The sequence below is a fragment of the Muntiacus reevesi genome, chromosome X, assembly GCF_963930625.1.
Source record: "Muntiacus reevesi chromosome X, mMunRee1.1, whole genome shotgun sequence".
NCBI lineage: Eukaryota > Metazoa > Chordata > Mammalia > Artiodactyla > Cervidae > Muntiacus > Muntiacus reevesi.
In genome coordinates this window covers 16431853-16447825 of record NC_089271.1, presented here as the reverse complement: position 1 = coordinate 16447825, position 15973 = coordinate 16431853, and the positions used below count along the sequence as shown (strand labels likewise).

The window sequence follows — 15973 nt, the reverse complement described above, 5'->3', positions numbered from 1 at the left end:
CAGCTACCCAGTCCAGTATTCTGGCCGGGAGAATTCCATGGACTGTATAGTCCATGGGGTTACAAAGAGTTGGACAGGACTGAGCAACTTTCACTTTCACCCACATGGACTAGACATAGACATCTGCAGCCAATATTATCAAATCAAATTCAGCAATGTTACAAAAAGAAATACACATCTCAACCAAGTGGGATTTATCTCAGATGTGCAAGGCTGGTTCAACATCCTAAAATTAATTCATAATCAACAGATGAAAGTAAAACCACATGATTATATCAAGTGATGTAGAAAAGCATTTGACAAAACCCAATACCCATTCATGATACTCTTAGCAATCTTAGAACTTCCTCAACTTGATAAAGAACATCTAAAAAAAACCTACTAGCTAAAAACATCATATTTAATGGTGAGAAACGGCATGCCTTCCCACTAAGCTCAGAAAAAGACAAGAATGTCTCTTCTCACCATTTGTATTAAATACTGTACTGGAATTCATAACTAATACAAAATAAGTAAAGGAAATAAAAGGTATACAGATTGGGAAAGAAGAAATAAAACTATTTTGTTTGCAGATGAGATGACTGATTATGAAGAAAATCCCAAAGAATCTACCCCGCCTCTAAAAAAAAAAAAACACTGAAACTAATAAGCAATTCTAGCAAGGTCATATGATACAAAGCTAATATACAAAGTCAACTGCTTTCCTATATACCAGCAATGAACTGGAATTTAAAAATTAAAAACAGGACTTCCCTGGTGGTACAGTGGATAAGAATCTGCCTGCTAATGCAGGGGACACAAGTTTGATCCCTGGCCCAGGAAGATTCCACATGCTGTGGGCAACTAAAGCCCATGCACCACAGCAAGAGAGTACACACTCTAGGGTCCGCAAGCCACAATTAATGAGCTCTCGAGCCTAAAGCCTATGCTCCCAACAAGAGAAGCCACCGCAACGAGAAGCCTGTGCACCATAACAAAGAGTAGCCCCTGCTCATCACAACTAGAGAAAGCTTGAGTGCAGCAAAAACCTAGCACAGCCAAAAATAATGTTTTTTAAAAAATTAAAAACAATACCATCTATATCATCATCAAAAGAAAAAAATACTTAGCAATAAATCTAACAAAACAATTATAAGATATGTATGTAAAAAACTGTTGAAAAATTAAAAAGAGAAAAATCAAATGCAGAGATATTCTGTACTCATTGATTAGAAGACACAATATTGTTAAGATATCAATTCTCAACTCAATCTACAGATTTAATGTGATCCCAATCCAAGCAAGCTATTTTGTGAATACCAACAAACTGATTTAAAAGATAATACAGAAAGGCAAAAGACCTGGCATAGCCAATACAATATTGAAAAAGAACAACAAAATTGAAAGACTGACACTAACTGACTTTAAGACTTACTGTAAAGCTGCAGTAAATCAAGAGAGTATAATATTGGTGAAGAATAGACATATAGATCAATGAAACAAAACACAGATCCCAAAAGCAGACTCAACACAAACACAGCTGATGTTTGATAAATAAGCAGAGACAATCCAATGGAGACAGAAGTCCTTTCAACAAATGGTTGAAATAACCTAATCAAAAATGGGCCAAGGACTTGACTTTTCTCCAAAGACTTACAAATAGCCAAGAGCACATGAAAAGATGTCCAACATCACTAATCATTCAGTTCAGTTCAGTTCAGTCGCTCAGTCGTGTCCGACTCTTTGCGACCCCACAAATCGCTGCACGCCAGGCTTCCCTGTCCATCACCAACTCCCGGAGCTTACTCAAACTCAGTCAGTGATGCCATACAACCGTCTCATCCTCTGTCGTCCCCTTCTCCTCCTGCCCCCAATCCCTCCCAGCATCAGGGTCTTTTCCAAAGAGTCAACTCTTTGCATGAGGTGGCCAAAGTATTGGAGTTTCAGTTTCAGTATCAGTCCTTCCAATGAATACCCAGGACTGATCTCCTTTAGGATGGACTGGTTGGATCTCCTTGCAGTTCAAGGGACTATCCAGAGTCTTCTGCAACACCACAGTTCAAAAGCATCAATTCTTCAGCGCTCAGCTTTCTTCACAGTCCAACTCTCACATCCATATATGACCACTGGAAAAACCATAGCCCTGACTAGACAGACCTTTGTTGGCAAAGTAACGTCTCTGCTTTTTAATATGCTATCTAGGTTGATCATAACTTTCCTTCCAAGGAGTGTCTTTTAATTTCATGGCTGCAATTACCATCTGCAGTGGTTTTGGAGCCCCCAAAAATAAAGTCTGACACTGCTTCCACTGTTTCCCCAGCTATTTCCCATGAAGTGATGGGACTAGATGCCATGATCTTAGTTTTCTGAATGTTGAGCTTTAAGCCAACTTTTTCACTCTCTTCTTTCACTTTCATCAAGAGGCTTTTTAGTTCCTCTTCACTTTCTGCCATAAGGTGGAGTCATCTGCATATCTGAGGTTATTGATATTTCTCCTGGCAATCTTGATTCCAGCTGGTGCTTTGTCCAGCCCAGCGTGTCTCATGATGTACTCTGCATATAAGTTAAATAAGCAGGGTGACAATATACAGCCTTGATGTACTCCTTTTCCTATTTGGAACCAGTCTGTTGTTCCATGTCCAGTTCTAACTGTTGCTTCCTGACTTGCATATAGGTTTCTCAAGAGGTAGGTCAGGTGGTCTGGTATTCTCACCTCTTTCAGAATTTTCCACTAATCATTAGTGTCATGCAAATCAAAACCATAATATGATACAGCTATAGACTAGGATGGCTGCAGTAAAAAAATAATAAAATAAGGAAACAAGTATTGGCAAAGATGTGGAGAAACTGGAACCTTTGTACAGTGCTGGCAGAAATGTAAAGCGGTACAGCCACTTTAGAAAAGTTACGTGATTCCTCAAAAATGTTAAACACAGAATTCTCATATTACCCAGGATTTTCACTTCTTGGTATATAACCCAAAAGAACTGAAAACTGGGACTCAAACAAAACTCGATCATAAAAGTTCACAGCAACACTATTCACAATAATCAAAAGGTGAAAACAACCTAAATGTCCATCTACAGATAAATGGATAAACAAAATGTGGTATGGCCACACAACGGAATATTATTCAGTCATAAAAAAAAAGGAATGAAGTAATGATACAGGCTACATGGATGAATCTCAAAAACATTGCACCAAGTGAAAGAAGTCAAACTCAAATGGCCACAAATTGTATGTGATTCCCTTTATATGAAATATCCAGAATAGGTTAATCTATAGAGACAGAAAGCAGATTTGTGTTTGCCAGAGACAGAGAAAGGGAGAAACAAACAATGAGTACTTAATGGGTATAGGGTTTTTCTAGGGGGTGATAAAGTGTTTTGAAACTTGATAGAGGTAGTGATTGTACGATATTGTGAATGTACTGAATGCTACTGAGCTGTACACTTTAAAATGGTTGGTTTTATATTATGTGAATTTTACTTCCTTTTTTTTTAAAAAAGGTCACAACACTGTAAATCAACTGTATGTCAATTAAAAAATATAAGGGCCTATGTGGTTTATTTCCTGGCTCAAGCACCTACTAACTTGTATGGTTTTTAGGAAATTAACCTATTTGAGCATCAGTTTCCTCCATTTAAAAGGAAGGTAATTCAAAAGTCTGTTCATGTATATTATCTATGGTGAAACAGACCACCAGCCCAGGTGGGATGCATGAGTCAAGTGCTCGGGCCTGGTGCACTGGGAAGACCCAGAGGAATCGGGTGGAGAGGGAGGTGGGAGGGGGGATCGGGATGGGGAATACGTGTAACTATATGGCTGATTCATGTCAATGTATGACAAAACCCACTGAAATGTTGTGAAGTGATTGGCCTCCAACTAATAAAATAATATTTAAAAAAAAAATTAAAAAAAAAAAGGAAGGTAATTCTTTCTAACTTTTATAGCTGTTGTGAGGATCTAAAGAGTAATGAAAATAAAACACCAAGTCCAGCACAATGCCTGGAAGTTAAGAGATACTTGAAACAGAGATTATTGCTATTGCTTCTTCTCATTTATGGTCACTTGAATTATACAATATTGGGAAGTTATCTCAAGTTTCTTTGCCTCTAAAGAATTTTCCTCTTCATATTTGTGAGAATGTCCTTCTCATGAACTCAAGTTACCTTTCATAGTCTCAGTGAAGACTGTTTTCTTCTTTGTATTCACCTCTGAATGAAAAGAGAGCTATTAAGGCCAGTGATGAAACACAGTCAGAGTGAACAGTGCATGTGTCTCTGCATGCCCAGTTCCTAGAAAGTCCAATTCTCCATTCTGATACTTGATCGTGAAAGAGGGAACCAATATAAAACTTCCTACTTAACCAGCCAAAAGATTTACTCAAGCTCAGCTCAAGGGAAAAATAATTTTCAGTGGAAGTTCCACACTTTATTAATTCTATTCCTCAGACTCCAAGAGCGCCAAGGGCCAAGAGACAAACAGAAACTGAGATTGTTGGTCCACTGAGGCCACTGTTCTGCTTCCACTGTATTCTCCTAGTTAGGGCTTGCTCAGCATGAGAGTCAGCAAACTTCTGTTCAGGAAGGGTCACAAAATAAATACACTATTTTAGACTTTGTATGTCATATGGTCTCTGCTGAAACTATTCTGTCATTTTAGTGCAAAAGCATCCATAGCAAAAATGTAAGTGAATGAGCGTGGCTAGGTTCCATAAAATAAGTGGCAGGCCAGATCTGGCCCACAGACACTCAATAGATTTTTCCTAAAAGGATATTTGGTTGAATTTTATTTTACAATACCATGCCTCGAACACAGTGCTTTAAGTAGAAAAAGTAGAAAGGTTTTTTTCTTTTTAATTAAAATATTTTAACATAGGGAACAAACTTTTTTTTTTTAAACCTTTAAATTAAGAAATAGTAAAGTTCAAAAGCACTGTAGAATATTAACTATAGCTTATAATATTCATGGGTGGATTATTTTTATATAAAAATAGATCCTCATGCACTACTTTTGAGTTACTGATTTCAACAACTCATTAAGAGTTATGATGAACTATTTAAAAGTATCCACTATATAGGCATTTGTTGATCAGCTACTTTTCTTATACTGCCAATGTCTATATATTTTGGGCTTGTGTAGAAAAATGACTGACACTCATTTTTTGGTCCCTGAAGCTTTAAAGTCACATTAAAGAACCAGTTAAATCCCTTAAGCATAGACATTTATCAAAGACTAATAAAATTACTCATCTTGAGAAGGTATAGAAAGAATGTTCTCTTATAGAAGGGAATAATTACGTTTTTATGACTGGCAGAAAAGGGAACTTTAAAGTCCACCTTGTGCTCCAGCCAACTCATCCTCTAGATTGGGGGGCTGTGGATGGGAGGAGGGATGAGCATTTAGGAACTGAGTCACTACATGAAGGATAAATGAGGTAAAGCCTTCTGTGCAGACAATGCATGCAGAGCTAGTAGTGGGGCTAGTTCCAATATGACCATTCTCTTATCTCATTTACTAAGAGCGAACAAAAAACAAAATCCAGATTAGGATGAAAAGGATAAATGCAACCAGGAAACCTACAAAAGCCCCAGATTCTTTTGTTACCCTACAGTCAGACTCATCTGGAAATTCACACGAGTCATTATTTGTTTTACTAAAAATAAGACAACAGAAACATGGGCAATTTTTCCTTTGACTAGCAGAATTGAAAATGCAAAATATTATAGTACAAAGAAGTACAATCTTGATGACACTTTTGTCCTCTTCCAGAGACTGCTCTACAATTAACTGGATCAGCAACAAAAACCTGGTCAAGAAAGGAAACCACACAGAAGTATCTGTTCTACATGAGTGCCTCTGTAAGAAGAGGCAGATGTTTTCCCCCATTACTGATTCCTACTATCTTTGTTCCTGACCTGAAGTCCAGTTTAATGCTGACATCTCATTAATCTTCATAACCTGCAGTAAATTCACGTCATTTCAGAGTGTAATTATTTTTTAAAATTATGATAAAATAACCAATTCATATTGAAATATTTCCAGCTGCTTATCATCTTTATGAAAAACCCCAAGTCTCTCTATAATCTTCTTCAAATGCTAGAAATTTTGCACACAAAAGCAAGAACCCACATGTTACTTTTATTTAAGTGAGGAGGAATAAAATGACAAAGTAATTAACATAATTAATCCCATATATTCTGTTTCTCATGGTTGACTAAAAATTAAAGAAAAACATTTGCTTTATTTAATGTGGGGAAAAAACCTGAAAAAAGTTTATTTTGTTCCAGTAGAGAATAACTATGGTTTTAGATGGCAACTATAAATAATTTGTTAAACTGATAATAGTTCATGGACTTTTCCTCAAGCATCTTCTTAAAACAGTTTGATTTTTTTAAAAAGTAACCAAATCATCACTCAGTTTTTTGGTAGAAAAACAAAATTAATGTGAAAAGGAAAAATGGAATCACTGATTCAAATACATATTGCTTGCTAAAAATCAAGGCTTATAACAAAAGCTAAATTTATGACTATTAAACAATAACAAATATCCAAAGAATGCCTATCAGTAGGGGAAATATGGATATTCCTAACTAGAAAATATTTAATCAAATCTATTCTTCCTACTACTCTCAATCTCAATTTCTGAACTCTCACAAGAGAAGAATGATGCAATCCAGATCTCTATCTACTCTCTCCTTAACCTCTTGCTATTTGGTATTAATGTATCATTTGACTTAGAGAAGTCATTAATAAATGGCATTGTTTAATGAAATGGATTTTCTCACCCCTCAATCCTTATCATCATGGATCTTTTTATGAGATTTTTAACTATTAGTGAATGCCACTTAAAAAAATCTTTTTTTCCTTGCTTGCAAGAGGTCTGCTCCTTCTCCTTTCAGTAAGATTATTTAAACACGTCTTTCACTCTGCTCTGCTCTCCCTCTTGGAAGATTCATATCATTTCGGTTTCATCTCAGGCACAAGGAAGCTATTTCTGGACTCAGATCAAAGCCTGGTTTTGCCACTTATTAGCTGCATAATCTTGGCTCTATTACACAGCCTCTCTCTGACTCAGTTTTCTCATTTATAAAGTAGGGATGGAGAGTGGGGGTTGTGGGGATTAAATGTAAAACATCAAATAGATTGCCTACCTACCACATATGGTAGATGCTCAATATGTGGTATTTACTAATATCAGGTTTGGTACTCTGCTGACATTTTATTCATTATTCATAATAATGAAAGTCAAACTCATCTTTCCCTTCAAACTTATACACCCTTTCTAAGTTTTCCAGTCAGGTAAAATGATACCAATGCTTTTCCAGTTTACCACCAATCCTTGGGATCATCTTTAATCCCTCCACAGGGACCCACTACTCTGCAAAAGCTCTCTTCAGTGTCTTTCCTTTTTGGTTCCCAGGTGGCTCAGATGGCAAAGTATCTGCCTGCAATGTGGGAGACCCGGGTTCGATCCCTGGGTCGGGAAGATCCCCTGGAGAAGGAAATGGCAACCCACTCCAGTACCCTTGCCTAGAAAATTCCATGGATGGAGGAGCCTGGCGGGCTACAGTCCATGGGGTCACAAAGAGTCGGACACGACTGAGCAACTTCACTTTCACTTTCTCTAATTTAAGTCAAGTTTATCATTTAATACTTACAGGCTGTACCCCAATACTGGATTATTCACAGTTTTTATAACTAGTTATTCAACAGCATATACACCTACTACTCCAAAACAAACAAAAACTTCTCATAAGTCAACTATAGCCATAGGAAATGAACTACATGAATCAGCACTCCGTGTCCTAGACTTGATTATCATCAATCTCCAGTTCTCTCTATCCTCTCTCTTGCCTCAAGTTCTAATCACATCTCCCTATTTCAACTCCATTCCATTCTCCCCATTTTGTTATGAAGATGACATCTTGGGGCTTCTGTGAAGAAAAGTGTGCTCTAAAACATACCTCCCCTTTCTTGGGCACTTCAAAGCAGACACACAAATAAAAAGAAAATAAGCAACACACATTTGTAGGGTAAAGGTCCAAGTCAGAACTTTTTCCAAATGCAAGTAAAATTATAAATCCCCACAAACAGCTTAACAGTCACTGCTAAGAGTGTTCATATAAAGATAACAGAAGCTCTCAAAAAGAGAGTACAATTACATTTTTCTTTTTTAATTGGGTAGCATTTATTTCAGTAAATTAAGAACTGATCTTTGGCCTGGAAAAGCTCAATATCATATTAGGTTTATGATACATCTGTTTATAAACATGACCTCTAAATTTCTTGCAACAGAACACAGATTAAAACAGTGACTTTCTTTCATACTTGTTGAAATACACCATACACTAGAAATTATTTAACTATACATACAACCATAGCCAAGCTTCTCAAAAAGAGATCCAATTTATGCACAAGCAATCACACATACCTGTGTAAGTAATCACAACCAACCTGGTTTATAAATTTTTATAAGCATTTTGTTAAAAATTTTGAAAGTATGAAAGATATATGGGCATGATAACTTTACACATAATAGGCACCAAAGAGAGGTTTATATCCTTTTTTTAAAAACTATACTGTGATATTTTATAGATATCCATTTGTTTGATCCGAAAGGGTAATTCTTTTTTTTTTTTTTTTTTCGAAAGGGTAAATCTTATCGGAAGCATCAAATCTTCTATTTTTGGATAGCCAGGGAAAGATCTGAAGGCCCGATTCTAGCTGAAAAAAGGGTATACTATAACAAGTTTAATGATGAAACAACTGCAAATTCTAGAAAAAATTCTATATTACTCTGAGATAGACACTAATTTATGCTTCAAATTTTCCACCCAGTGGTATCTTTTTTAGTGCATGAAAGGAAAAAACAACAATACTCAGAAAGCTGGTCTGTGAGTCCCTCATTTAGTGAGAGGCAGTAAAAAGAGGTATTTTTTTTTAAGATGCAATCTCATTTGCAGCAATCTCACATGTGTGTTTTTGAAAAAAATATGCATCCTTCTAACTCTTCAGATAGACCATAAGACATACAAAGGCAAGAAAACTATGGTTTATTCATCCTTAGAACTCAAAATGCCCTGCACATGGACAAAGGAATCAGAGTTCACATTTAGAGGTGGTTTCCCAACAGCAGTGACACTAGTTCCCATCCAGTCTCACTCTGAGCCCATCTTGCCAGCACTAATAGTGTGCATATGAGAACCAGGTACAGTTAACAAGCATATCTTAACAAATGAGCAAACTAGATGAAAGTATAGGGAGAAAGGTCACAGGAAGAAGTGCAACAACTGAGAGAAAATACTGTTGGAAGATGTGCCAATATGTATCAGAAATCCCTGGGTTTTAAAATTCAATGAGTAAGACTAAGAACTGAAGCTTCCCTTGGCTATGTTGTATCAACAGAGTCACAGTATACTAAAAGGGGTATTATGTTCACGAAAGACTCAAATTTAATTTGGACACTAATAACCTATGTCCCCTGAGTAGTAGCTATCCAAGAATATTTTTAAAGCTTCCTAAATTTAACTCAAGGCACCTCCCTAAAAGCATAGCACTTCACTAGACAGCTATTTGTTTAATTTCAAACTGCAGTGATATTTCTTAATTAGAAATTTAAGGGGCTATTATTTTGACTATATTTATTATTTTAAATTCTTAGTCATCCTGAATCAAGAGCCAACAGTATTCAAATAATTTTTTTAAGATTTACTGGCAGAGGTTTTCAGGTAACTATTATCAACATAAAATAATTCAAATACCCAATTTCAAAAATAGAAAATTCTTTGAATTAAAGAGATATGTGATGTAAAACCCAAAATACATCAGTTGTCATGAAGCCTTAAATTCAAAATGTTAAGTAATATTTTGTACAGTAGGAAAGAAAAAGCAAACATAAAAATTACATCATCTTTATGTGTGTTGTGACAGATTTGAGAGTTTAAATGGCTCAGACTAAATTGCAAAGCTCATCTCAAATATAAATTATATCACTATAAAATATCAAAAAAATTTAAACCTTGGTCTTAACAAAATATGCACAAAATAGTATGAGGCCAGATATTAACATTCAGACTAGCTATACCATATTAGAAAAATATTTAACCTAATGTTTGAAATTGTTATAGCTTCAACACTTGCCAGGTTAAAGGTAGTCTCTGAGTAAAACATGCTCAATACAGCAACACCTGTGGAAACTTGAAATAACCTCCCTGAATAACTGGTGATTATTAACCATAGTCAAATTATCTATATAATAAGATTCATTTCAAGGCTATTCAAGGGTGATCAACAACAGCTAAGAGTCATAATCATACACTAATACTTCAAGCCCTATTTCATAACCAAACACCTATCCACTACCCTTCAAAATCTGGATTCTGACCCAATAAGCAATTTAAGTTACTGGTTCTACAAGAAAAACACTGACTGCATGAAACTCCTTGCTCTTAAGTTCTTGGACATAAATTAAATCTGCCACTACTTTGATTTCTTCTCTACCACCTTTTCTCTCTTCCCATTAGGCAGCTTCCCATCCACATATAGGTCAGTTGAAAAAAATAGCACATGAGTATAAAAAACTAATGACTAATCATGATAAAGCTTACCCAAAGTAGTCTCTTTTTTTAGGTTCCCATATTAATTCTCCATTAAGCATCACCATCATCACAGACAGACAGTTTTAATTATATGCCCACATGCACAGAATACTACATTAGTTTCAAAAATGTTAAACAGATATTTCTTTTTAAAAACCATGTACTTGCCTTATGTCTGCATTTAAGTACAACTCCATAGGCTCCTATAATAAAAAGAAGTGCACTATTAGGGACATGTATACAAAGTACAGCTCTTGGAAAAATCAAAGTTCTATTATATTTACAGTGGCTATCAAAACATGGAATAACAGTGATTCCTAAAATGATAATATTCTGCAGTGATAATGCAATGAGCCATATACAAAGAAAGCATGAATATTTCTCATATATTTTTTATAAACCAAAAGTATAAGCAACTCATTTCGCCAACAAGCATGTACTTTTTAATGTTTCTCTCTCTCTTTTTTTAATGTTTCTCTTTTTAAGGAAAATTTTACTTCAGACATTTAAAAATTTCTAGAGATGTGATTTGCACCTAAGAACTTTAAGAGTAAATTAAAATTACTTCAAAAGATTCTAGGGAACTCAAAATTTAAGAGCTAATGGTTTCACAAGGGTAGGCTCAAGCATGGAGCCTATCAAATACGTTCTCTCTCCTAGGAGACAATTAAATTCTCTTCTAGGACACTAGAATGTCTTCTCTGACTCACAAAATAGTACAGGCCTCACCTCAGCATCAGAGAAGGCAATGGCACCCCACTCCAGTACTCTTGCCTGGAAAATCCCATGGACGGAGGGGCCTGGTAGGTTGCAGTCCATGGGGTCGCACAAACTCAGAGATGACTGAGTAACTTCATTTTCACTTTTCACTTTCACACATTGGACAAAGAAAACAGCAACCCACTCCAGTGTTCTTGCCTGGAGAATCCCAGGGATGGGGGAGCCTGGTGGGCTGCCGTCTATGGGGTTGCACAAAGTCGGACATGACTGAAGTGACTTAGCAGCAGCAGCAGCAGCACCTCAGCATTCCAATTAATAACTAGTAGGAGTTGCTACATTTTTGCCATAAATACTAAGTTCAATGGCACCAGCATAAGTAGTCCAAGGATCTCTGACCATTTGTAGCTAAGCACTCCCACTTTATTTGATACATTTCAAATGAGATACATCACTACCTTTTGGGTTACTTATCCTATTAATTAGCCAATCAACTATGTCCTTAAACCCAGAACACAGAGTTGACAGTAAGGAAATTGAGGCAAAAGTTATAATGTGAAAAAATCTAATTAGGAGAATCAAAATGTAATATACGATAACTGAAGTTGGCAGAAATGATTGACATTTACAGACAGGAAAAGCCTGTGTTCGTGTCTGAAAAGAAGATTTCAGGGAGATGAAATTGGAAAATGTGTCTGCAACAGAGATTGGGGAACCAGAGTAAGTATCCTTCAATTGGTTGAGATGGAAGAATCTTATTATCACAGTTAGGATGAAACCAGCCCTTATAGCCATCCAATTGAACTCCACAATCATCAAGCAGTCATCCAATCCTCATTTAATGGCCCGTGTTAGTTTTTCTATGGGGTGAAAATGCACTGCTTAGGCTGCATGGATGTAGCGTTTGCTTGACAGCTTTTAATTTCCTTAATGTATATGTATTTCATAGCCAAGAAGCATCTGAGGTAGTTTACAAAGAAAAAAATAGCAATGATGGTTCTGATTACAACCTGAAACTAACATATTTTGATTTATATGCCAGTCTGGTAGTTGTAGACCCTGATGACGGGAAAGATTTAGGGCAGGAGGAGAAGGGGATGACAGAGGATGAAATGGCTGGATGGCATCATCAACTCAATGGACATGAGTCTGAGCAAACTCTGGGAGATGGTGAAGGACAGGGAAGCCTGGTGTGCTGCAGTCCAGAGGGTTGCAAAGAGTCAGACATGACTAAGCAATCGAAAACAACAACAACAACTGGTAGTTGTAGTTAATCTAAGCTGATCCCTGAGAAGATGATCACCTACAGGCATACTAAGAAAAAGGTCAAGATACAGAAAAACTTAGGCCCAGAATTTGAAACATTCCAACTTTGTTACATCCAAGGAGCTGATGTTCTCCAGTGAGTATTTTTACAGCATAAATCTATATAACACTTATGGAAAAAAGTAATAAATCAGGTATTATAAAATTAATAGTAAATAAGACATTAAGAATGAATTTTATCTACATAATGAATATCATTGAAAAAGAGGAAAAGGAGTTAAATGAAGAAAGAAGGATCCTTTTTTTATCTTCAAACTTCAGACCTTGAAGCAAATACACATTGATTACATAATATTTTAATTGTTTCTACTTATTTGAAAAGGATTTAACAACTTGCTATTAAATTCCAGAACAACTATGCTGTTGACATAGGTAAGGTGTAAAATTTCTTTTGAAATTTAAAATACACTTGATTGGGTGGAGAGGGAGGTGGGAGGGGGGATCGGGATGGGGAATACGTGTAACTCTATGGCTGATTCGTGTCAATGTATGACAAAACCCACTGAAATGTTGTGAAGTAATTGGCCTCCAACTAATAAAATAAAATTTAAAAAAAATAAAAAAAATAAATAAAATACACTTGAAAATTCTGAAATACCAAGCTTTTGTAACATTGCTTTAAAGATATAAAGAAATCATAATTATAATAACTTATACTGTTAAAAGAATCATATATCAAAATCTCCATGAAGTTATCTTTAAAAGCTAACATTACCAAAAAAAAAGAAAAATTAGGAAGACTTATGAAAAACCAAATTATCATATTTCATCAAATTGATTAGGTCATTGATTATAAGTATTATTTTATGTACTACTAGGAAAGAAAAAGTTCTGCCAATTAAACCACGACATGCTACTGATTGTAACACACATCCTGATTTCAGAGATGTTAAAATATGACCAAATCGTGAGGCTCAGAATTTATAAAATGTGGTTTATCATTGTCATAGACAAACAGAAGCTATTTATTCATTTATTTCTCATGCATTAAGTAAAATTTAACTTATATAAATTTTAAGTTAGTCAAAATAAGCCTAGCTGACATAATAGAATTTGAATTAATAACTTTTTTGGTGGTAGATATAACTGTACATTGCTCAAAAGCTCAAAGAATGTTAAACTTACCTTCACCTACAACCCCAAGGATCTCAAATTTATTCATCACATTACCAATGTTAGGAATCTTCATGAAGACAAACTCCTCTTAAGATGCAAGCCACAGAACATGGCATCAAAAAAGAACTTCTAAGAAAGCTGTACAGTAAGTAGAACAAAAAATGTCCGAAGGAAGAAGTTCTCACAGGTTGGCAGGAATTTTCACATATTTGTCCTAATGTGAAGTATTAAATGATTTCCTGAAAGAACAAACACAATTAAAAGTCATAAATTTTATTTCTCAGTACTCCAATAACCTATCCAATCTTTTTGTACAGTTCTTTTAAAACCACATTGTTTCATACGCTACCACTACTACTACTAATAATAATAGGAGGGAAGTAATGAAACACAATCGAAAAAATGTACTTAACTATATTTGAAATGAATACTATAACTACACTGAACAAGCCTGGGCAGGGAAAAGAATTAACCCCAGGCAACTTTTGAAAGGGATTCCCAGGTGGTTTAGTGGTAAATAATACACTGCCAAAACAGGAGACGTGCGTTCGATTCCTGGGTCAGGAAGATCTCCTGGAGGAGGAAATGGCAACTCACTCCAGTATTCTTGCCAGGAGAATTCCATGGACAGAGGATCCTGGCAGACTACAGCCCATGGGGTCGCAGAGTCAGACATTACTGAGTGACTGAGCACACACACACACTGTTTTTGAAAACAGTATTTTAACTACATACTTTCCTTAAGCTAAAGAAATATAAACAAATATTACACTCAGTGATTTTTTACAGAGATATGAAACTTCTTTATGTATATTCTAGAATTAAGCAAATAAGTAAACATATTGTGGATAATGCGGGTTTCGTCTCATTCTCATAAAAGGAAGTTACAAACATGAAAATTGGGAAAGCTTGGAATTAAGAGTTAATCATGTAAGGTCAGTTCTTAATATAGAGAGATAAAGAGATATAAATGTGTATGTAAATTACATATACACATACATTCTTCCAAAAGGGTAAAACATGAGTCTAACCATAACAGACAAGCCCAAACTGAGGAATATTCTACTCAATAACTGGCCTGTATTCTTTAAAAATGTCTATGTCATGAAACATAAGAAACGACTAAGTAACTGTTTCAGAAAAGAAGATTAAGAGTCATGATAACTAAATATAATGCATGATCCTGGATTGGATGCTAGACAATAAAAAAGCTTTTTGCTATAAAGGGTAAATTATAAAATTTAAAAGTGTACAGATTAGATAGCAAAGTGAAAGTCGCTCAGTCGTGTCCGACTCTTTGCAACCCCATGGACTGTAATCCATGGAATTCTCCAGGCCAGAATACTGGAGTGGGTAGCCTTTCCCTTCTCCAAGGGATCTTCCCAACCCAGGGATCGAAGCCAGGTCTCCCACATTGCAAGCGAACTCTTTACCAGTTGAGCCACAAGGGAAGCCCACAGATTAGATAATATTGTATCAATTATTTTTTTTGACAATAGTAAGGTGGTTACATAAAATAATCCTCTCGTTTTAAGAAATGACAAGATGAGTGGTGATCCAAAGGTACAAATTTCTGGTTATAAAATGAGCAAGTCCTAGGGATGCAATGTACAGCATGGTGACTATAGTTAATAATACTCTACTGTATATTTGAAAGTGGCTAAAAGCAAATTTTAAGTGCTCTTCACAAGAAAAAATATGTAACTATGTGTGGTGATGGATGGTAAGCAGATTTATGTGATCCTTTTGTAATGTATACAAACATGAAATCATTATCTTGTACACTTGGAACCAATGTTACATGTCAATTAAATTTTGATAAAATAAATAAGGCACAGCCTAAATCTCTAGAACAGTCTAATAAAAAGCTTAAAAGAAAAAAATAAAAGGAGAATATCAAAGTTTTTAGAGACAATTTGCAACTTAAATCAATTCAGGAAAAAAAATGTATGTAGATATAGAGGAAGAGAAACAGAAAGAATGATAAAGTAAATATTATAAAATGTTTACATTTGGGGGATCTGGGTCAAGACTCCATGGAACAGGAAATTCTTTATATGATCTTTACAACTTTAAATCTGAAATTATTTTGAAATAAGTTTTTTGCTTAAAAAAAATCCTATACTATCTTTAAGAAGAACAGTTGTATCAACATAAAGTATTGGTTTAAAAGGAATAAATAAATCTAAACCAGTAAAGAAATTTTCTTTGCTGCTTATGAAATCTGAAAC

The 15973-nt window shown here is 35.3% G+C and overlaps 1 protein-coding gene across 3 annotated transcripts in view; it reads right to left on the bottom strand.

Moving 5' to 3' along the window:
* Positions 1–15973, bottom strand: part of CDKL5 (cyclin dependent kinase like 5) — a 171481-nt gene that overhangs the window by 101657 nt on the left and 53851 nt on the right. For all 3 annotated transcript variants that reach the window (XM_065915344.1, XM_065915343.1, XM_065915345.1), the window contains 2 exons: positions 13752–13981; positions 10752–10786 (listed from right to left, as the gene is read on the bottom strand). In XM_065915344.1, coding sequence (XP_065771416.1) covers positions 10752–10786; positions 13752–13815 — 99 coding nt within the window. In that variant the 5' untranslated portion in view covers positions 13816–13981. The remainder of the gene's footprint in view (positions 1–10751; positions 10787–13751; positions 13982–15973) is intronic.